Source organism: Biomphalaria glabrata, chromosome 2 (assembly GCF_947242115.1).
Source record: "Biomphalaria glabrata chromosome 2, xgBioGlab47.1, whole genome shotgun sequence".
In the NCBI taxonomy this organism is placed as follows: domain Eukaryota; kingdom Metazoa; phylum Mollusca; class Gastropoda; family Planorbidae; genus Biomphalaria; species Biomphalaria glabrata.
The window spans coordinates 56,470,468-56,494,707 of NC_074712.1; the positions used below are offsets into that span (position 1 = coordinate 56,470,468).

At 37.6% G+C, this 24,240-nt stretch overlaps 1 protein-coding gene across 1 annotated transcript; it reads left to right on the forward strand.

Annotated features, from left to right (window-relative positions):
* LOC106056493 (SCO-spondin-like) lies at positions 1 to 24,140 on the forward strand. The gene is made up of 16 exons (XM_056021228.1): positions 1 to 64; positions 1,903 to 2,075; positions 4,175 to 4,232; positions 5,471 to 5,644; positions 6,275 to 6,411; positions 7,640 to 7,859; positions 12,069 to 12,251; positions 14,167 to 14,352; positions 15,003 to 15,448; positions 16,129 to 16,333; positions 16,727 to 16,894; positions 18,230 to 18,385; positions 19,897 to 20,067; positions 20,280 to 20,413; positions 22,051 to 22,188; positions 23,677 to 24,140. Exons 1-16 carry the CDS (start codon positions 1 to 3, stop codon positions 23,854 to 23,856), a joined length of 2,793 nt encoding a protein of 930 aa, XP_055877203.1. The 3' UTR covers positions 23,857 to 24,140.
* The last annotated feature ends 100 nt before the right edge of the window (positions 24,141 to 24,240 follow it).

A 24,240-nucleotide genomic window follows, 5' to 3' on the forward strand; every position in this document is an offset into this window, starting at 1 on the left:
ATGAGTTGTACCAAATGGTTCATCTTGGTTTTATGCTCTTGTTTCGCCCAAGACTCTAAAGACGGTAGGTTTATTTGATATCTTGTGTTACACAGATCTAGCACCTAGATAATATAGCCATCAGAACCTTGTAAAAATCTAGTGAAGTGATACGCTGATATGTCAGTCGGGCTAACCTATTGTCATAATGGTCTTATCTTATATAATACAGACGTTACTTCAAAAAAGAAGATGATTACGTCCTACTCGTCGTGCATTTAGTCATGCATATTAACCAATGACTTAAATTCTGCCAAGTCACTGGTTTTCCTGGCTGGTCAGGTCATTCAGTTTGAGCCTGCCGATGTCACCTTCTACCAGCCCGGAGGAGGAAGTTATATCTGGGACTTATAAATTATTGTTTATCTTTCTGTTAAGAAACTCCTGAAATATACAAGATTAAAGGATTCAAAATAAGATTAAATGATTTTTAGCTAGGTCTTGACTAAAATAGAACTTTTCTTTGCTTATACAAGCTGTGTGAATTGAAATGTTTTAATTATTTTTTTTCTCTTTAAAACTTTTTTGTCTATTTTATCTACCCATCTGTTACGATATGCTTATTGTGGAACACTAGTCTCTTCATGGAGTGACTTTGAGAGAAAAATTCCTGGCAACTTTCAGATCTGTAAGTTGGATAAATCTGAGAGGACGGAATTGATGGCGCCTTATGTACGCTTCAGACGATTCTTCAGAAAAGAAAATGATTAGACTATGTTCTCAGCAGGAAGACACGGGATGGTGGCGAACCCGGGATCATCTTGATGACAGTTCGTAGCGAATACAACTGGACCTATTTTTAGAGGTTTATTCAGTGTGCTATTACTGTACACCACTGCGATAACTTATCGGTACAAGCCTTCAAATCGTTGTTTCTAGTTCATCTTATGTACACTTAACCAGTCCCGTAGTCTCTTGAACCTTTGGGGCACCACACATGATCTGTCGACTGTCTTTCTCTGTTCCTCTCTGTCTTTTGCCTTGATAAAAATGTCTTTGAGTGACAGGCCAATCCATTCTTTAATGTTGTCTTCCCATCACTTTATCAGCCTGCCTCTTCTTCTTTTTCCTAGTATTGTTCCCTGAAGGAACGTTTCTGTGAGTCCTGAGGACCTTCTGATAACGCCATAAAGTTTTAGTTAATGTTTTCTGTCAGTGGACAGTAGATCTTCGTGAAGCCCAATTGTCTTTGTGATCCTGTTTCTGGTGTCCTGATTCATGGTGCGATCTTTGTAAATAATACCTAAGGACCTTAGTATCCTTCTCTAGCACCTCAGTTCCATTGCTAGGATTTAAAACGGTACGCTCTAAGAATTAAATTATTAGCCTTGTAGTGGCGGTGCATACGCTTTATTAAAATAAACATTGGAGGAAAAGAAGGGAACAACTAAGAAAAGATTTAAATCTGTCTTTCAATGTGATATACAGGTTTTATAGAGTAACATTTATTTTTTAAAAAATTACCAAACATTTTTCAAGTCTCACGTCTTCTCAAAAGAGCGAGTTTATGATAGGTTGGAACAGTTGCAGTTAAAAAGTCTATGATCTACTCTCTAAACTTCTTTTATCAGTTTTTTTTTTTGTACTCTTTAGTGTCATTTGATTACACTGTTATTGGAATTGAATTTACAGCTTAAAATCTCTCTACAGTTTATCTGCGCTCTTCATCGTCAAGCTTTTTTTTTAATGTTTTGTTTCTAAGAGATTGATATTACATAGAGGCAGATATTTTCCAACACATCGTTGCTAAGGGAAAGTGATTAAAAATGTAAAACTTAAAGTTAATATCTCTAAAACAAAACAAAAAAGTTCGTTATCTTAAAATAAAGCGTTAAGTTGTATTATTGGACTTCCTGTCAACAGTGAAGGAGCAGCTAATGGAGATCATGAGAGTCCAGCTGATGTCTGTTAGCCCAGACGACAGGGAATCGTTCACCGAGCTCTGCATTAAGAAACGTATGGCGTGTGAAGAGAAACAGTTCTCAGGGAGGCACGCAGTCTTTACCTGGAAACCTGGCACGTCAACAGAGGCTAAGGTAAGAACCGTAAGACTTCAGACGTTTGTGGCATTGGCCAGGAGATTTGTGTCTTTAAGGCTAGCAGTGATGACCAAACGAAGCCCCGCGGGTCACATCCGGCACGTAATGAAGTAAATGAGACTCAATTGATTGAAATCGGCGGTTTGTCGCTGTGGTGCGTCTAGTGACGTGTGGGGGGGGGGGGGAAATTTCACATGACTTCCATTCCGGAAGAGGTCGAGCATTGCTGACTAAGATTGGTTTTTACGTATACGAGGATTTCAGCTCCAGTGACGTGGCGCCTTCGTGGAAACGTCTGCCCGGACAGGCAGATAGGCTAAGAACGAGATCCTGCAGTAGGCTACCAGAAGTAAATTCTAGCGAACGTACATGCACGTGGTGTAGATGCACGTGGTGTAGATGCACGTGGTCTAGATGGAAGAAAGGCTTGCTAACCCTGTCCGATCCGTCGCACTGTTCCCCAGCCGGGGTTATACGGGAGGTAAAAGGTTCCTCCTCGAAACACTGTTACATTATAGGAAAATAAAGTTTGTACCCATCGTGGGCTCGGCCTCCGGCCAAAGCATGGGATGGATGAATTCATTGCATTGGCTCAAGTGACCGTGACCCATAAACAAGGGGATGTTAATGATCATCTAGTTAATGGGGGTCTTCAGACAGGTGACAGGATGTAAGTGTTTCCCGGGTCAAAGCTTCATAAAAGGGATTTATCTCGAACCTTTCTGGATACTTCTACGAAGTTGTAATATGTTACTTTATTGAGGAAAATAATTGATGTCTAGGGCTCATTTTGATAACAGATCGCCCCTCCATTTGGACCAATTACATGTCAAATAAAAAAAAATATTTAAAATCTCTTCGTAATTTTTTAATAATGACTTTCTAGTTTCAACTATTTTTAAATTGTATTTTATTCTTGATGCGTCTATAGACCTTGGATGCAGAGGCGTTGCTAGAGCTGGTGTCACCTGGTGCAGTAAGCTAGTGTTGGCACGTTTCCCCCCCCCCTCCCAAAAAAAAAAAAAGCTTTCTTAATGAAAGCTATAGTCATAATTTAAAGTAGAGAAATTTGTTCGGATATCAAGCTAATCGAATTTTTTCGATATTGTCAGTTTGTTTGTTTGGTGTTTACCAACAAACAATTGATTTCACCCACCCCATGTTAGGGGTCAGTCAGTATGGTCATAAATCCTCACAACCTTTAATGACGCCACTGCTAGGAGGTTAGTATTTCTAATGTGCTGTGCTAGAACTTAGGAAAAAAAAAATTTTTTTTTTAAGTTAGTGAAGAATTGTGACAAATATTTTTAATTTCGTCAAAGTTGGACTTTTACCGCATTACACGTTATTCAATGATGAACAGTGTGACATTGTCAATACTACAAGAATTATTTCACTTTTGTACGTGTAACTGAAGACCATGTCAGCTGTGTATAGTTCAATAGTTGTTACTTATAAATAACAATTCGACTTCTGGACATGCGGGAAAGGGGTGAGAAGGAGGCGAATGATTTGGAGGTAACGAAGAAATAAAAAAGAAGGTTGGGAGGGGGTTTGTACATCTCATGTCAGGGCCGGCCTTAGGCCACTGCAGCCTATGCGGTCGCAGTGGGCCCCGCGCTTTCATAGGCCCCGCGCTAATTCTAAGTGTACATTATTAAATTAAACAATTATAACGTATATAAAATAACAGGGTTTTCGCGACCTCCTGATTTTCCAGGGCTTCCAGGAAATCTCATGAAAAGGCAAAATATACGATAAAGTCATGAACTTTTTTTTTGAATTTATTCAAATCTCCTGAAGAATAGACGAAATTGTCATTTTGGGGTGCCAATAAATAAAAAGTGGCATTGCGAGCTTTCATTTGATAAAAATTTATTGCAAAGACGAAAGTAAGCCTATTTTGTAATAAAAAAAAAAAATTTTGACATTATGCTTATCCCTACCCAGACTAGGCCCCGCGCGATCCATTTCGCAAAGGGCCCCGCAAATGCTAGGGCCGGCCCTCTCTCGTGTCATATAGTCAACCACTCAGAAACCAAAGAGCTTCTTAATTAGTTCTTCGCTCTTCCTTATTCGTCATGTTTTTATTCCAGGACAGATTCTGGCGGACGTATAGCTGTGTCTACAATCAAAATATCAACAAGTGTCCAGGTGGGTCATGACTTCAGTCAAATAGTGGCTTTAATGTGCACACTCAAGTATAGATAGCAGGGCTGTCCACAAAACATTTCTCTTGCTTTTAATATAATCCAGTGGGAAAAGTTTTTCTATAATATGGAACTAATGCAAAGAACACTTTCAACAAATTAGAGATTCGTGTGTATAACTCAAACGTATAATAAGTGAAATGTATATAACTCAAATGTTTATAACTGACACGTTGTCTGGATAATGGTGGTAAGAACAAACAGGCACATGGATTAGATGAACCCAGATCAAAGTCGATGACTCAGATTAACCGGAGTCTTATTGTATAATAAGACCCGTCTGCGAGTTCAAAGGTTAAGGGAGAGTACAGTATTTCACGTGGTTACACAGTCCCAGCTGTGACCTACAAATTTCGCCACAACCAGCGCTGACATAAGCCTTGTCTGCCTGGAGTCAGTTTAAGTTCTCTTTTCACAACCTCCGCCTGCCAAGCAGTGGTTCTCACAATATTTTTCTATGGGTTTGGATTCCTTTACAATAAGCCAACTAGAAAAAAAATTGATACTCCACACGTAATATCAGCTTGAGAATCTTTTGGTTTGATTTCTTTATTTTACAAACTATGTAGGTTAAGAGCTAAAGAAGGGTGGCTATGAGAACTAAGGCTAACATTTTTTTTTCTGGATTTTGAAAGAATACACAACATACGACATACTTCAATAAATTACTATGAATCCCATTAGACTCATGAACAAATGACCACTACCCGCCTCCCCTAACTCTTGTAGACTCTCATTTTTAGGTCAATTTGTTATACCAACTCGTAATGAAATGTTATGGTTTAATAATTCATTAATTAGTATTATCTCAGCAACATTACATGTGTTGTTTTGTAGTGCACGTTGTCAGCTGATAAGAGGAACCTACATACTTGGTATAATAAGTGTTACGATAGATACTTGAAATGAAATGACAACACTTTCATAATATTAACAAATAATAACCAGCTTCTTTAATCAGCGTCTTGGCCCACAGAATAGCGTCCCCTATGAACAGGCATTACTCTTCCCATTATGTACAATATACTAAAAAGGGGGCGGGGGAGTATACAATAATATGTGAGTTACAGAAAGGGGCGTGACATTCCATCAACAATAGGCCAACTAGAGCAGTACCTTCCCCATGTAAATATACCCGTTGTCTTGCGGTCAAACTTTGTTTTCTTTTCTCCTTTTGTCCAGTTGATGGTGGCTGGACAGAGTGGTCATTGTGGTCAAAATGTAAGGCTGACTGTGAGGATAAAGGTTGGCAGACTCGAACACGAGCTTGCGAGAACCCGAAACCGGCTTTCGGTGGAAACCCATGTGATGGAGAGAAGCTAGCCAATATAACTTGCATCGGACTCTGCCGCTCAAGTAAATGATACAATTGTTAGTCAAGAATAGAATTGTTAGCAAAGATTAATTGATAGAATTGCTAGTAAAGAATAGAATGGTTAGCAAATATTAAAGAATAAAATTGTTAGAAAAGATTAAAAGAATAGAATTGTTAGTAAAAAATAGAATTGTTAGTAAAGATTAAAGAATAGAATTGTTAGAAAAGATTAAAGAATAGAATTGTTAGAAAAGATTAAAGAATAGAATTGTTAGAAAAGATTAAAGAATAGAATTGTTAGTAAAGAATAGAATGGTTAGCAAAGATTAAAGAATAGAATGGTTAGTAAAGAATAGAATTGTTAGTAAAGAAGGGAATTGTTAGTAACGAAAAGAATTCTTAAGGTGGCTAATTTGTAGTGATCGGTTTAGTTGTTCAATTTATAGACAAGGCAGTTGTAAAGTGTTTCAATTATTGTCATAAAGGAAAAAATAAATAAATGTGTCAATATTTATTCTTTATCGCCACAAACCACAAACTGTGCATTCTCGAGACGTAACTGTCTGTATAACATTAAGTGTGAGTACTGTGATTAGTAGGAGCCGCCTCTCTGTATTATCTTGTTATCTTAGCATTCAGTTTGAACTAGGCCACGTTAAATACTCTCTTAGATTCCGACGGTCTCGCCGAGGCTGAAGAGTACATAGTTCAGATCCATAACGCCTTCCCAGATCTGGCCGGCCTGTGTATGGAGAAGCACTGTCTCTATTTAGAAGTTACGAGAATCATCAAAGACCGATTTAAAGTGGTAAGAATCAGTGTCATTTTATGTTCTTTTTTTTTAGGAATTCGGTGTGAGGTGGCTGAGTGGTAAGGCGCTTGGCTTCCGATCTGAAGAGTCTCTGGTTTGAATTTCGTTGAAGACTGGGAGCCAGAATTTCAGATTTTCTTACGACGTCCCTGAGTTCATCCAGCTCTGATGGGTTCCGGACTTTATTTGGAAAAAGTAAAGGAGGTTGGTCGTTGTGCTGACCACATGATACCCTCGTTAACCGTCTGTTATGTAAAGAGATGATCTTGATATCATCTCCCCTATACACTGCAAAGTCTGAAAATGGTGATTTACTTTTACTTTACTTGGAATTTGGGGTGGGGAGGGCGCAGTTGGAAACCCACGCGTTGACCGTTCGCCTATCACTATCACCTATAAGGACAATGTCTAACGTGGAGAGATTACAGTGCTGAAATCTCATTGCGGACATTAAATGGACAACGTGTTGCTAGGATACAAAAGTGTTTGTGCCATGACAATCATTGAGCTGGCAGTTGTGTCAACCGTCAATTACCTGAACCACATAGTCCATATGAGCCTATCCTTATTTGCGATCCACACTAAGACCCGCGGTACATAATGGTCAAGAGATTAAGTATTCTATTGTATAGCTGATGGATTCATATTCGAATGCACATAAGGTATGGAAAGGGGATATTCGTCTCCAAAGAGTTTATCTAGCTACTTTCTGATCTATAATTTAAATAAATGCACCCAAAAAAAGTTAAGTTCCCCCCTTTCAGACCTTACGGTTCATGGTGTCGGTGCAGATGATGTCAAAGTTGAACTGTTACTAGGGGCCCAGGGCTGACAGTTAAAGAGGGTGTCATGTGGCCAGCACAAAACCCTAAGTGTTATGAAGCTCAAATCCCAGTCTTCACCGCAATTTAAACTCCAATCAGTTCGGAGGTAAAGTGCTTTTCCACTCCGCCACCTCTTATCCATATATGGGGCAAAAAACTAGATATTTCTTGGGACAATTATTAAGAATTATATCTTAATTTTTTTTAATGCATAATGAACAATGACATAAGTTGTACAATTATACATTACAAAAAGTCTTTAATAACTCACCAATGACATCAACTAATGACATTCTAGTGTGTTGGCATTTATGGTAAAAATACCTTCGTGTGATGCCGTCAATTTATACATTATAGCTTTTAATTGTTGTGTTTTTTCCATTTCATATATTTATTTCAAGGACAAATATTGGTCAAGTATAAACTGTGTGAAGTACGGCAGTGCCTGTCCAGTGAATGGGGGCTGGGGAGAATGGCAGGAGTACACCCGGTGCAGCGCCAAGTGCGGCGTAGGCGAACGGTTTCGTTCCAGGAAGTGCGACAAACCGGTGACTAGAAACGGGGGAATTCCCTGCCAAGGCGAATGGTTCCAGGAAACCAGCTGTTTAGGGAAGAATTGCTGTACGTAAATTATGTTGTCCTAATGTCAATAATGTAGTTATCAATCTGCTTTTTATATTTAATACTTTATTCATTAGGGCTCAACGAGTAATGTTAAAGAAAAAATGAATAAGACAATAATGTTCTAGGGTTTGTGGTCATTAAAACTTTAATTTCTCATTTGGACATTGGACGTCGAGTGGTGGTAGCAGTGGCGTACCGAGAGCAGGCGGTGGGGTGAGCGAAACAGGGCGCCAAAACGGGAATCCAAACACAACAGAAAGTATCCTATATTTTAGTCACTACAGAATGGTTGCTCGTTAAGCCACTGTTTACTAATACGTATTGCATTGCTTTTGCTGGTGACATTTCAAATATGGATTATGTACTCATTTCTAAAGGGGAAAGGGGGGGGGGGCAAATAGCCTTCCTGACCCTGACATCCTAGCTGCGTGTTATGGAGTGTCTGTGTGTGTGTTTCTATGGTGACGATGGGAAGAGGTTAGCGATTGGTTGTGAATGATGCAAGATAAACGGCATCGTCGTCAGCGAAAGACGACTCCAGATAGCCAGACTGAAAAGACGTGTTTTTGTAGTGAGTTAGATTTTGTTCAGAATACCATTTTATATTATTACTATAATCTATTACATTTATTTTCATTTCATCTCAGGGTGTTTTTTTTTTGTTTATATAGTTGTAAAAGTTTTATTTAGTTTTGTTCACAAAGAAGTTACTCAAGTTAGTTCAAGTTTTAAAGTTAAAATATAATACGGCTACAGCGGTTTAGTTGTCTACCAGCAGTTTGGTGCTACAAGTCAACGAGCGTCAACATCACTGCAACCTTTGATGTTATTCGCCTATGGTATAACCTATCGCAATTCAACTCAACAGATACATGTCACACTGTTTCCAGGACTCTTAACTGTGTTGTTAACCCCACCCCTACCCCTGTCATTTCTTCTACGAAAGAGTTCAGCAGTTCCCTACTAAACTGTTTTATTAACCACCCCACCCCTATTGCTCCTCACACAACAGAGGTCAGATGTCCCCATCAAAAACCTATAATTCGGGATATTACTCCTCCGATGTCTTCAAAATGTGCTACGCCTCTGGTGACTATATCCTCCAGTCTGCTTAAAATAATGCACCTAAACGCCCAGTCATGCAGTAACAAAGCTCTTGAGCTTGCAGACACCTACACTGATGATAGCTACGACATCGCTTTCCTTAGTGAGACATGGTTTAAAGAAGTTGGTGATGAGCCAAGAACCACTGAGCTAACGCCACCAGGCTTTATTTTAAAGAGTCTACCTCGAAAAACAGGCAGCGGAGGGGGTCTAGCAATACTGTACAGAGATAGTCTAGCCAAGTATGTAACAATAAGACCTGACAGCTCAACGTACACCACCTTTGAGATGTGCGAGTTTCGCCTTTCCCACTACAGTAGAACACTGACTTTTATTTTCCTGTACCGCCCACCACCAAGCAAGAGATTGACAATAAAAGTTTTCATCGAAGAATTTCAAGACCTCCTTGACAGTCACATATCAACAAAAGATCTATTTGTCATAGGCGATGTGAACTTGCATTTTGACAGTGAAAATGAGACATACGCGATGTCGCTGAAAAATGCGCTAAAGGATCGCAACTTAGACCAACTGATAAATGTTCCGACACACGTCAAAGGCCATACTCTTGACTGGATTGTTACAAATGCAAGTGAGCTTATAGCCAAACTCAATGTCTCAGACCGCGCTTGTCAGATCATTTTCTCGTACACTTTGAAATGCGCCTATCAAAAGCAAAAAAGCCAAAGAAAAACGTGACTTCCTGTAAACTTAAAGCCATAGATATTGCCTCCTTCAAAATGGATGTGAGCAACACAAACGTTCTCAGCAATTACAATTCTTGCTTGAAAAAGTACCTCATGCACCTCTTGTCACTCGTACAGTCTCAGTTAGGCCATCTGCACCCTGGTTGACGGAAGACATAAAGACTGCCAAACTTATTCGCCGACGTGCCGAACGTACATTTCAAAAGACAGGTCTGACGATACATCGACAAATATACATACTAGAAAAAAACAAGGTTAACCGTATGATTAGAGACGCAAAAGCTAGTCATATTCGACAAAAAATCGAAACTTCTGATTCTTCAAAGGAGCTATTTAGGATCACCGCTGAAATGTTAGGGGGAGCAAATAACGAACGTTTGCCGTCATCTATCCCAGTATCTGAACTTCCTGATTCCTTCAATAGATTCTTCATTGGGAAGATTGAGCAGATTAGAAATGACATTCCATCCCTCTCATCACAGCTTGACCACTCTCCAATTTTTCAAAATACTCCTTTTTGCGAGTTTCAGCGTGTATCTGAATATTATGTCAAAAGTACTATTTTAAAGATGCCAAATAAGTCATGTGACCTTGATCCTATTCCAACTTCCTTGCTCCTTGAATGTTTAGATGAGCTTGTACCTACAATTACTAACATTGTGAACTCTTCACTGACTTCAGGCATTGTACCACAGCAATTTAAGCATGCACTTGTCAGGCCCTTATTAAAGAAATCCAGTCTTGACCCGGAATGTCTAAAAAACTATCGCCCGGTATCAAATCTTCCCTTCCTGTCAAAGCTTCTGGAGCGCATCGCGTTAGCGCAAATTCTTTCTTATCTTGAACAGTACTGTTTCTTGGAAGAATTTCAATCTGCATATAGGAAGTGCCGTTGCACAGAGACAGCAGTGGTCAGGGTACTAAACGACTTACTTCACAATTCCGACAAAGGCCACATATCAATTCTTTCCATGCTGGACTTGTCCGCAGCCTTTGATACGCTAGACCATGAAATTATGATGGCCAGATTCTCTGCAACTTTTGGTTTAGCAGGAGTCGTCCTAAAGTGGCTTGGATCCTACCTGACGGAACGCACCCAAAGTGTCGTTGTTAGCGGGACGGAATCAACAAGCTTACTTTTGAAGTACGGAGTACCCCAAGGATCAGTTCTAGGCCCAGTACTGTTCACTATGTACACATATCCACTCAGCGGTGTCATACGGCCAACCGGCATCTTATACCATTTCTTTGCCGATGACTCACAGTAATACGATTCATCAGTACCCTCAGAGGTGTCGCATCTGGCAGAGAAAATCAGCAGTACCGTTGCAAGGGTGAGCGATTGGATGGTTGAAAATAAACTCAAGATGAACGAAGACAAGACAGAAATAATTAAGATTGGCACTAGGAACAATGTCTCAAAAGTTGAAAGCACAGATTCTCTCTTTATCACGAACTCCCATGTTCCTTTTGTCCATGTAGTGCGGAATCTTGGAGTTTTCTTCGACTCAACACTATCTTTCGACCCACACATAAGTCAGCTCTGCAAAGGTCTTTATCTGCAGCTGCGCAGATTAGGCCAGATCCGACCATATTTAACAACAGAGTCAACAAAAACGCTAGCTGTGGCATTCATACTCTCCCGCCTTGACTACTGCAACGCCGTGCTAGCAGGTATACCTGATGACAAAATAGCCAAGCTGCAACGTATACAGAACAACGCCGCTCGAATAGTCCTTAGAAAAACTAGACAAGATTCTGCTACTACGCTCTTGCGCACTGAAAGCGAGAATCGATTACAAGGTCGCCACACTTTGTCATCAGTGTATATATAACAATGAGATGCCCTTGTACCTTAGCGAACTGATTACTCCATATGTCCCCCAGAGAGCCCTGCGCTCAATGGACTCAACGCTTTTAGTAGTGCCACGTTTCTCCCTCAAAAGCTACGGTCTGCGTGCTTTTTCAGTTCACGGACCAAAGGTTTGGAACTCACTCCCCATTGATCTCAGACAGACAACATGCTACACCACTTTTAAGAAGAACATTAAGACCTATCTGTTTAAAACTTTTTTAGATTAACTGTCACTTTAGCTCTCGTGTTTTTGTTTGTAATGTTGTTACAGCGCCTTGAGCCTACATTTTGTTTGTTAACAGCGCTTTATAAATAAAATTATTATTATTATTATTATGTTGTCACAAAGTTCACCATTCCTCCCGCTCAGAGTTCATTTTTTGTTTTATTCAGCAAGAAGGAATATTGCATCACAGTGACAGTAATGGGATGTATGCTTACGACATTGTCTAAATATCTAGGTATCAAACATTTGTACATCCAATCACCTCAATCGAACAAATATTTTTAACTAGGCCTTTTTCTTGACAATGCTTTTAGCGGCCAAGGGTGTGGATATGTCTGACTGGTCCACCTTTTCTCCTTGTTCTGTCAGCTGTGGTGCTTATGGAGTCAAAGAGTCAACCAAATTCTGCATCAAGGCTGACAAACCATGTATGGTCGGCGGTCAAAAAGTTGAGCAGATCACTATGGCGATACCATGCTATGGGGGAGAATGCCCACGTGAGTGTCTCGTTCTTACATTCTAGGATGGTGTTGGTCAAGAGACCATTCTGTTGTCTGTCTGGTTTTATATTCGAATCTTGGCGGAAAGAGTGAGATTTTTATTTTATTCTTAAACCATAGATATGTGAAAATTCAAGCTGTTGAATTATATTCCAGTTGTAATGCTCAACTTTAGCGGTTTCGTGTCCTTATATAATCCTACTTGATTTGAATAGAATAAAGCACAACAAGAAATCAAATTCAGAAAAACTTTCATTCATAAATTCAAATATTAACACACAAAAAAACAACTTAAAAAATACTTTAAACATTTTTTTAAAAAGCTTATATTAAGTGTAATTTTATTAATTTGTTTGGATTAGTCATGTAATTTATTTCATATGCCAATGGAAAGAACAATAGAATAAATCTGTGCGAGTAGAAATATTTTTACCAATTGTTTTTGTTTAGCTTTTAGCTTTCTCAATGAGATATGATTCTATCACTTGTCTGGACCAATTGGGAAAGGGGGAGGGAAGAAAGGGGTATTTGTGAATGTTTACATGATCGGTTTTTAAATGCATAAGAAATGTACACTTAGGGTTCAAGTGTTTTCAAGGGGACTAATTCAACTTATACCACCACATCAGTCAATTACTGTTTATTTTTTCCCTTGTTCAAGATGCTAAACAAAATAATTAATTACCAAAAGTGAATTAACTAATTGGTTAATTTTTCTTATTGATTCTTGTGTTGGCAGATAAATATTATAATTGTGCAAAATTTCAGCTTAATCCGAGATTGGGTGTGTGTGTGAAGTAACGTTTACAAGCTTTTGACCAGACAGACAGGCAGACAGACAGAGTGAGTTGATATAAACTTTGTAATCAGAATAAAAAAGAAGAGATTCAGATCAAGGAAAATGTGGGGCTATATAGATCTAATGTGAGGTTATATCGATCTAATGGGGCTATAAGGATCTAATGTGGGAGCTAAAGATAAAGTAAGAAATGGAAAAAGAGAACGATTGGGCTATACACAAATTTTTTAAATAAACATTTTATATTCGCGCCATACTCTTGTTTATAAACTACACATTCCCCATCCACTCTTGCCTAAAAAAAAAGAGCCTTAAAGAGTCTAAAGCCTTGGACAGGTGTTATAGCAACATTAAAATGGCCTACACATCTCGATCGTTATTTCCCCTCGGAGAGTCGGACCACACAATGATCCATCTTACACCCACTTACAAACCGGTTTTAAAAACAACAAAACCCGTAGCACAGTCCATCCAGTGATAGTCAGACGACGACGCGCGTTGTACAGCTACAAAGTTGTCTGGAGCAAACAGATTGGGGCATGTTTGTAATTAACTGCCCAGACAGATGAACGTACCACAACTGTTAATTCGTACATCCAGTTCTGTGAAAACATGATTGTACCAAAGAAGAAAATTAAAACATTCAGTAATAATAGACCCTGGATGACCAACATTAAAAATTAACATTCTGTCGTCATCGAGAAGTTCATAGAAGTCTATATATAAAGCGCTGGTTATGTGTATGTGTTTTTCGTGTGTGAATGTCGTTCGTATGTGCATCTATATTGTTATTGTACAGTAGTTACGCTGAGGTTGTCAATTGTAGTCAAACCGAATTTCCATTTGATTGGATAAATAAAAGTTATCTTATCTTATCTTATCTAAAGGCTGCGCTAAAATGATCATTACGTCAAGACGTCATGATTCGGTTTTTTTAAATACCCGTTAAGAGTTACCAGGTATTAGGAAGAGCTGTACAAAAAGACTACAAATCTTTACTCTCTTTCAAAAAAAAAAAAAAAAAAAAAAAGCTCCCTACAATAAGATGCTGTCAAGAAGATGCAAAGATTTTTTCATGCAATATTATACGAAGATTTGTCTTTTCTTGACCAGAAACTGGAGGCTGGGGCCAGTGGCAACCATGGACCGAATGTTCCGCGGAATGTGGCGTTGGTCGTAAGACGCGTTTCCGTCAATGCGATTCTCCCAACCCAAGCGGCGGTGAGAGTTGCCTCGGTATAAGACTACAGACAACAGCCTGTGACGGCAGCATGTGCATCCAAGTACCGAAAGAAAACGGTTGGCTTATTTTATTTGTTTAGTTTGTAATTGTGTTTTAGTGGCGCTATAGGGAAAACTGCTGTTGTTTTTGTGTGCCGTTCCTCCTTTAGAAAGCTGATGAATGTTTCGTAATAGCGAGTATTTTACTCTTAATAACTATGTAGGATATTTAAACAAAAATGAAACATATTTTTTAGCTGATGAATTTGCAAACTGATTAAAAGAATTATAACAAGAAAATTTTAAAAGATTAAAAGATTGTTTTAAAGACAATAGGCCTACTACCTTATTACATCTTATAGAGCGATTAATTTGCTTTTATTGGTAATTTATTTATTTTTCTAGTATCGAACAACAGAAATACATACTACTTATTTAGATCTGGGGCTATATATATGGAGTTATTTCCATAATTACGTTTCTAAAGTGTATTTTGTTTCCCACTTCCCATTCTGAGATCAAGTTAAAATTTGGCATAATTATTCATAGTCAATGAAAATACATGAATTAAAAAAAAATTGGTTAATCATCTAGTGATAATTAGTTACATTTGTTTTAAATCGAAATAAGGGAGCTTACTCGTGCAGAATTGAGATATATGCCAATGATTTTGTGGTTCTTCCTATTAGATAAACAAAAATAATACATTGTTGTGATTTATTTTGCAGACAATGAGGAAGAAAGTCAACAAAGAAAAAGACGATCGTGGCATAATTTCAGTTCTTTGGCTTTTGCACTTCCCAAAGATAGATCTAAATTCTCTTTATCTCGAAGCCCATCAAATTATTTCAATGTATCCAAAGTACTGCTGCCCTCTGTGGATTCCAAATTGGTTAAAAAATTAAGCATACAATTTAAAACCAACCTGTCCACAAGGAAAGCCAAGAACATTTCGGACACTGCCAGGTGTTTACCAACTGAAGTTCTCAACGAAAGTCTTTCTAGAACGATACAATTAAATGAAAGCCTTGAAGTCAAAACTGCAATTTTTACTTCCACAAAAATCAAAGAGTGTAACACAAAAGAGGGTCAACCTTCATTTGGAAATAATGACAATATATCAGCTATAAACAAGACATATTTGGGTGCGCGAAGACCGCGTGTGTCTCGTGAGGCAAGCAAACTAGTTTATTTTATATTCTTTATATTCTAATTTATTACTTTTTTGTTTACTATTAGCCTTATCTTTCAGTAAGACTATACCCTATCGTTATTTTATTGTAAATTAAAGTATTGAGGAGTGGTATAACACTTTGCTTCCGAACCGAGGGGTCCCGGGTTCGAATCCTAGAGAAGACAGAGATTTTTAATTTCGGGATCTTTAGGGGGCCTATGAGTCCGACCATCTCTATTGCGTATTTGACGTTAGTGGGAGGAAAGTATTTGCGGTCGGTCGTTGTGCTGGCCACATGACACACTCGTTAATCGTGGGCCACAGAAATAGTTGACCCTTTACATCATCTGCATCATAGATCTTAAGGTCTGAAAGAGGAACTTAAATTTTTTTTTGAATTTTTTTTTATTTGTAAAAGTAAATTAAAGTATCTATTTCATTATAACAATATGTTGAGGAAACAAACAACAAACAAACAACAAACAAACAACACAACAACTGTATTTTATTTGCACCCATAAAAAGGAACATCGTCTTCACCATTTTCCTTTTAAAAAAGAATACAGCAACTTGAAAATAAATTAATAAAATAAATACATTCCAAGAAAAGCAGAGTTAACAATATCATCTCATCAGCTGTATCGCTTTGATAAGGGTTCTCTAACTTACTGTCTGCACAGGTGAAAGTAGAACAGGATGACCCATATAACTTTGAATTGAACCCAGACCTGGAGAATACATACACAACGTGGACATTGTGGTCAGCATGCAGTGCCTCCTGTGGAGGAGGAAGTCGCACTCGAGTCAGAAGCTGCAAAGATAAAACGATAGTGTGTAGGGGCGAGATCAAGCCCACCCAGTTGTGTAATATTGATCCCTGCCCAGGTAAATTGAGGTAGAGTATCTAAAACACAACTTCCATTTCACCAACACAATATAATACTAATGGTTGGGTGACAGAGTGGGAAAAAACCGCTTGGCTGCCTATCAAGGGGACGAGTTCAAATCCAGACTCAGCAGAGTTGTGTTTGCTGAGCGCCCTAAGACAGCATGGAAACCTTTACCCCCCCCCCCCCCCACTAACACACACAGACTAGTCCACAAAGGAGATTGAACCAAAGCGCTCTGAGTACGCTATAGCATTAATGATGCGTTTATACAAAAATAATTTTAAAACAAAACATGATTTACATTTCAGTACGCAATAAAACACACAACTTTTTATTCCAGTCCAACCTTCCAAGTCCAAAACTACAGCACTCTAAAATTCTTCAACAGTTCAAGGTGGCTGGGGAGCGTGGGGAATCTGGCAGCCCTGCTCTGAGACCTGCAACAAAGGATTTTCTGAGAGATACAGACAGTGTGATAGTCCTCTACCAGCATTTGGTGGCACTTGTCCTGGTACCAATAAAGAAACCAAAGACTGCAATTTGGGAATTTGTTTATGTGAGTATACGGAGAGATACAAGGGACATTGTTAGCACATATTCAGCAAATAGATAATGTAGAGATGTTAGCACATAGTCACACAAATGTAGCAACAAGATAATGTAGAGGTTGAGGGTAGGTCCACTAGATGTGTTAGCACATAGTCACACAAATGTAGCAACAATATAATGTAGAGTTTGAGGGTGGGTCCACTAGAGGTGTTAGCACATAGTCACACAAATGTAGCAACAAGATAATGTAGTGGCTGAGGATTGGTTCACTAGAGGTGTTCGCACATAGTCACACAAATGTAGCAACAAGATAATGTAGTGGCTGAGGATTGGTCCACTAGAGGTGTTCGCACATAGTCACACAAATGTAGCAACAAGATAATGTAGTGGCTGAGGATTGGTCCACTAGAGGTGTTAGCACATAGTCACACAAATGTAGCAACAAGATAATGTAGTGGCTGAGGATTGGTCCACTAGTTTTTGGGTGACTGAGAGCGAAACCATAACATCAGACCATGATCAGACATATATGTATCTATTATACAGTTATCTCTGGGCCTATGTCTAAGATCACTGCCGGATTTAAGTATGCGGAGGCTGAGGGGCAGAATATTTCTGGAGACCCCTTCATTTTTTCGAAAGCTTGAATCAAAATCCACTTATTTGTAATAATACTTATATCTAAAAACATGCCCGTATTTTAGAAGAAAGAAAGTACTTGTAAATTTAATCTAATTTTCCTTCTTTGAAAAAATATTTAATTTAATTCGGATATATTTTTATCTCTTTTGTGGAGGACACTTTTTTGTGCAAGCCCCGCCTGTAATCCCTTAAATCCGGCCTTGCCTAAGATTGTATAGGTCGTCCATCGTGGTTCGATGATGACCACTTATATCATCCATGGGGGCTGAGGGCTTTGCTCTCGGGTTTTGTGTCTCCTCATGTGGCTGTGTGCCCGGAATGTTCTGCTACAAACTGGGCAGGTTATTCCAGCTGGAGCTAGTGGTCACTGGCCTTACTTTTTATTTTCTCTGACGCTTTTCTTCTGCCAGCGCTGTTCTCTTGTCCTCTGCAATTTGTGCGCCAGTTTTCACAGCGCGACGCCATGATGCTCTGTCATGTGCTTGTCTCCCTAGTGGCTGGTCAATGTTGAAGGCTTTCAGAGAAGCTTTGAGGGTGTCCCTCAAGCGTTTTCTTTGTCAACCTTGTGAGCGCTTTCCTTCCCTTAATTGGCCATACAGATAAGATAAATGTATTTCAATCAATAAATCATGATTAAAGCTTACATATAAAGTTTTTTTGTTTTTTTAAATAATTTTGTCTTTTTTTTTTATTCATCAAGCCACTCAAAACATCGGTTATTCTTGGTCACTATGGACAGCTTGTAGTCTTTCCTGTAATGGAGGTGTACGTAAAAGGGAATATAGAGTGTCTGGCGCTTCGGGCCGTGATTATGTTGATGAACAAGTCAAACTCTGCAACCCACAGCCTTGTCCTGGTAACATTTATGTTCTTTCTAATAAAGGTCTTGACTTTATCATTGGCAGAATTTGTAGGCCTACATAATAACAGGGCCAGATTTAAGGGAGGGCATGAGGGGCTACAGCCCCAGGAGACTCTATTAGAAAGGGGCCTCCACAAAACTGAAAAAATATTTCGACTGGTGAGAATTTTAAAGTATTTGTTTCTCCTTTTTAACTTCCCCAGATACCAGGATATTAGGGGTAAATATTTTAGAGCACATAACTTTAAAACACTGTTCGATAGTGTCGACCCTTTGAAGGTACTGGGCTTTGCCCGGGAGGTTGTCTTCGAGGGTTTGATTTGTGATAGGGCAGAGAGAAAGTGAAAATCTAATATATGCAAAAGATGTTTAATGAATTAATAAATTGTTACTATATAGTATATAAGATATCTAAACTGTGAGTAGACCTTGTTGTTAGTGACTTGACTGTGTAGACTTTAGCTCTTTGGATATGAAGGGGGATTAGCCCTTGAGGGATTGTGGGTACGACATGGCCTGAATTGTGCCGATGTGCCAAAATCCTAAAATATCAAACAAATATTAACTTTAACACTATAAATCTTACGTCGTGTCGCAATAATGTGAAGTCTCCGCTTGTAGTTGTAGCATGCTCGGATTATGTAAATACCGGTACAGCTCCAGCAGTGCACTACCAAGGCCAGGACTTTAGCCCCCCCACCCCCCCAAACAAATCTTGCCCCTGGGCTTCCACAAACTTAAATCCGGCCCTGCATCAGAATATAAAAACGTGTAAAAGAATCCACCCAGACAGACAGCGACAGAGTAGGGCATAAAAATCTCCGGCATTTGTAGTGGGCACCGTACACGTATGAGCTGTATTTTCAGCAGAGAATCGTGACAGGTTTCAGTAGGTAAGCTAAACTCTTATAGACTACCATTTTCCATTATTGGAACAATTTTTTTTTAACCAGACATGAATGGTAACAGTGAACATCGTAGCTTTGTTGAAGCATATATAATTCAACAACATATCTGTAATAGTGTCGCTTTGCTCTCGGTCGAATGCATCTATACCAGACCGTTAAAAAAAAGATTTTTAAAACCCATTCAAACAAAACTGTGTTGTTTTTTTATGTAATTTGTTGTGGGTTTTTTTCTAGATAGTTGAGTTCTTTTTTATTGGTACATTCATTTAAAATACCTCAACTGGAGTGATTGCTTGTGTAGCCTACAATGCGTGGACACAAAACGGACATGACCTTCCGACACGCTGAATACACACAGAAAATAAATAACTCAACTGCACTACAGTCTTACAGTTCCATTTTATATTGTTTGTTTGTTTTTTAACTTAGACTTAGATCTATATTAAGAAAATTGCTTTTAAAACATATTTTTAAAAACTGTCACTTAAAAATGCACTTGAGCACCAATGATTGCTACAGAAACTATTCTGATCCAGGGATTGTCAACAATCCTGTTCAGAGGTCAAAAGTAAAAAAACGACTCACAATTTCTTTCAGAGAACGGACTCTGGGCTGCATGGGGAGGCTGGGCCCCATGCTCAGAAGCTTGTGGTTTGGGAAACAGAGTGAGAGACAGGACATGTACAGACCCAGCTCCTAATTGGGGCGGGGCTCCCTGCGAAGGTGAAGGTTCTGAATTGCAGACCTGCTTTGCTGGACCTTGTCTAGGTAGGCATTTATTAGTATTTATGTTTACTTAAAAATAGATAATAGAAAATAGATAATAGAAAGAGAGAGATCTAATTGTAATGGTCAAAAGTACTAAATCTCTTATAAAAATAAATGTTCATGACTTAACCTAACAGTTTACAGCTGAAAAAACAACACTAAACTATTAGTTTATTTGTTTTGTAATACTAACTTTTGCTACATTTCATAAGATGAAGATGACTATGGGATAAAGCTTGAGGGCAATGGTTTCCTGACATATTCTGACATAGGCAAAGTAACTGGATTGTTCATGGTATTCCTACGCCTCAAGCCAGCTGCACTTAATGGAACTATATTTCATCATGTAAGAATAAACATACAATAATACCCATATATATGTTTTTAATTAAATTTTGTTTTTGCTTAATTTTATTCTAATGTACTATTAGGTAACATTTTTTTTTTCAAATAGAAAAGTTAGATCTGTAGCAATGGACTTTTAATTCAATATAACCAATACAAAATATTTTCACAGATCAGCTTTTATTAAAAGGTTATTGGATTCTAATTCCAATGGATTCAGGATTTCCTGATAAGGAGAATACAAACTGTAGTTATTAATGGCTTTAAAAAAGAAATCAACACCATGAATAACAGTAAATTCAGCTGTACCCCAAGGAACAATCTCAGGTCCACTGCTGTTTCAAATTTACATAAATAACCTACCATGGCTACCAGATTGTTTTAGTTCATGATTAAAAGTGAAAATTATTTGCAGATGATTGTATAATAATAATAATAATAGAACAATAAAAACAATACAAGATACTGAAATTTTACAAAGAGAATTTGAGGAATACAGAAATGGAAACCAAATTGGAGCATGAGTTTCCACCCAGAAAAAAACCCAGTTATTTAGAGTAACAAAAAAACTAAAACAAAAAATCTACTTATTTTATTCATGGTATACCAGTTACACAAACTCAAAATATCTAGGTGTAATAACGCGAACACCACTCATATTGATGAAATAATTAATCAATCAAACAGTAGAGTTTACTTAGAGACATTTTTGACAATCAAACAAGAACATACGACTGAAATGCTATTTAATCTTGGTTAAACCAATATTAGAATATGCATCCTCTGTTTATAATCCATCAACACAAGAAAACATAAAGAAATTAGAACAGATACAAACAACAGCGATAATATTTATAACAAGTGAATATTCACATTTGAGTATCACCATTAGTAAAATAATTAAAACTTAAAATCACTTCAGGACAGCTGTATAAAAAGTAAAGTATAAATAAAGCATAAAACATTGAACTGTAATTTACAAATACTAAAATGCAACCAAATGAAATACTCAGAAAGACACAAAAATAAAGGCACATTTCTTATTCCATATGCTAGGACAAATTCTTATAAGTGCTCTTTCATCCCTGAATCAGCCAGGAAAACCAAAGACTTATAGTTTAAATCTCTGATGAACATGCATGACTAGATTGACACATATATAGCAGAGGACATGATTTTTCTTCTTTGAAGGAATGTCTGCAATGCATAAGATAAGACAAAAGATTGCCTGTTTAGGGGAGGTTATACAGGCATATCAATATGTTAGAAGGGCTAAACACACTTAACTGTCTTATTTGTATAAACTTAAACATCACAACTGAGTCAATAAATGAGTTTATTAAACTATAATAATAATACAAAACATATATGCACATTGTGCACAACTCACAACTAAATTTTTGTTGACTTATTTCAAGGTAGTTCTGTAGCTTGACCTTATCTTTTCTATGCCATTTTTCTAGGTAGTTATTTAGGACTGAATGTTACTATCACCTCATCTAGTTGGGGGTTGTTTTTTTTTTTCTTTTTTTTTTTTTTTTTTTTTTTGGGGGGGGGGGGGGGGGGGGGGGGTCACTCATTACTGCAGTCATGCTATTTAATTGTTGTTGTACTGGTGTTTTTTTTTCCTATGTCTAGAACAGAGGCTGTAAAAAAAAACTCACTGACTGTGAGTGTAGTATCATGTTGGTCTTGATTAATGGATTCCTGCATCTGGAGGTGAAAAATAAAAGAGAGAAAGAAACATTGAAACTATCCTACTCAAATATCTTAGTGGTGAGGTGAAAACTAGTTAGTTAATACATTAAGTTTAAGTTTAGACATCAGTGCTATCATACTGATACTAAGTTAGTCCTATTTATCAACAGCAGCAGCATTCTCGTTGAGTGATGGCTTGGTAGGCTTCTTTTTAAAAGCTGTCAATGAAAACCATGTGGTTTGCATGTAATGACTAAGTGTTTCCAAACAAATCAAATTAATTAGCGTTTTGGGCAGGAGTGGACTGGCTATATGGGCATTCTGGAAATGAATGCATTATGAAATTTTTTAAAAGTTTTATAACATTCTTATAAAAGTGATATTTTGATCATCATGTTTTAAAAAAAACAGTGTAGTACAAATTCAATCTTAACACATTTTTGGTTATAGCCTACATCCGTAGACTGTGCTACTTGGGGGCTTCATCCTTTTAGGGTCTTCACACATAGCGATTAAAAAGTGACATAAGGCTGATTTTGATACCCAGTCTGCCCCTGGTCTTGGGTGTATGGAATCAAGATTTGCCTTACTAGGACCTCTAAGAATTAATACCTTAAATTAGGTCTGAGGTCAGTTAGTGTTATATAAAAATATATTTCAGGTTTTTTCTGGGATCCCCTTGTACCATTTTAAATTTTTCATTTGCTTTGCCAAGCATAAAGCTAACAATGAAAGAGGGTTTCTGTTGATTAACATACAGTGCAAATAATAGAAAAATAAACTCTGGCTAGCTTGAGTGTTAAGCATTCATCTCAGAGAATTAATTGAATGAAATATCCATGAAATTTCACAAATAGATTTGTTGGAATGATGACCTACTGCAAAAAGTCATTTCATCCACCATATTTTATTAAATACATTGTAGGCCTGATTTTTTTTAGTTTACTTGTGCTTTTTTTTTTTGTCCTCCTTTGTCAGGCTTTGTCCTCCTTCTTGTCCTTGTGGATGAGTAGATCTATAATGACTCTATAATCACACACCTTATGCATCTTGATGCTACAATATTGATTTTAAAGACTTTAATTAGTTGACTCTTGACATTGGTTGCTTTTTCTCTAATTCAGGAAATGTATAAAGGAAGTTTCTATTTCTTATTATTCTGTTTGTTTGTAAAATGATGTAGCCCATGCCTCTTGGTTTGTTTTGTAAAATGCAGTAATCGTTTCTGTGTTGCATTGCCTCATGTAACAGTACAATCAGGGTTGTCTCCCTTATTATATGAAATGTTTTAGCAGTATTCTTTTTTTTTTTTTTTGATGATTATCTCCCTTATTGTATGAAATGTTTTAGCAAAGTATTCTTTTTTTTTTTGTTGCTGATTATCTCCCTTATTATATGAAATGTTTTAGTAAAGTATTCTTTTTGCTGATTATCTCCCTTATTATATGAAATGTTTTAGCAAAGTATTCTTTTTGTTTGCCTTATGAAGTAAAAATAAAAGTTGATTTATTGATCCTAGTTTGTTAATGTTGATCAACGTATATATGTTTAACTCTTTCCTTCCAGCTTGAGCAGTGGCAAGATATTTTGGTGATAGTTACTGAGAGTTGGGCTGAGATGAGAGTAGATGATGATTACAAGGAAGAGAAACCATTTTCACCTGGCAACCCTCACACCTTCAACTTTGATGGTCAGCTAACTATTGGCAGTAACAGGTTTCAAACCGATGTTAAGTATTTACTGTGAACAAATCTAGTATTAAATATTTTTATCCTATTTGGGAATGCTTTTCATTGGTATCTTATATAAGAAATATATGTTTAGTATGCAGTTAGCCGATCTCTTTTTATTAATAAATATCAATAGATGATGGGGATTGGTGGTGGCCGAGTGGCTTCTGAATCAAGAGTTTTCAGGTTTGAATCTCTATGAGGACTGATATTTTTAATTTTTTGATTTTATGATTCCCCTGAGACTACACAACTCTAACCTGAGATTATTTGAGGGAGGTATAGTAGTTAGTTATTGTGTTGGCTACATGACACCTTCATTAACCATTGATCATAGAAACAGCTGAATTTGAAATCATCTGCCCTATAGATCTCGATGTCTGAAAAGGGTACTTTTTTT

Coding starts and splice junctions, on each gene's coding strand:
- LOC106056493 (XM_056021228.1), top strand. CDS start 1: ATGAGTTGTACCAAATGGTTCATCTTGGTTTTATGCTCTTGTTTCGCC. Junction 2,076..4,174: donor GCACGTCAACAGAGGCTAAG/GTAAGAACCGTA, acceptor TTTTTATTCCAG/GACAGATTCTGGCGGACGTA. Junction 14,353..15,002: donor CCAAGTACCGAAAGAAAACG/GTTGGCTTATTT, acceptor TTTATTTTGCAG/ACAATGAGGAAGAAAGTCAA.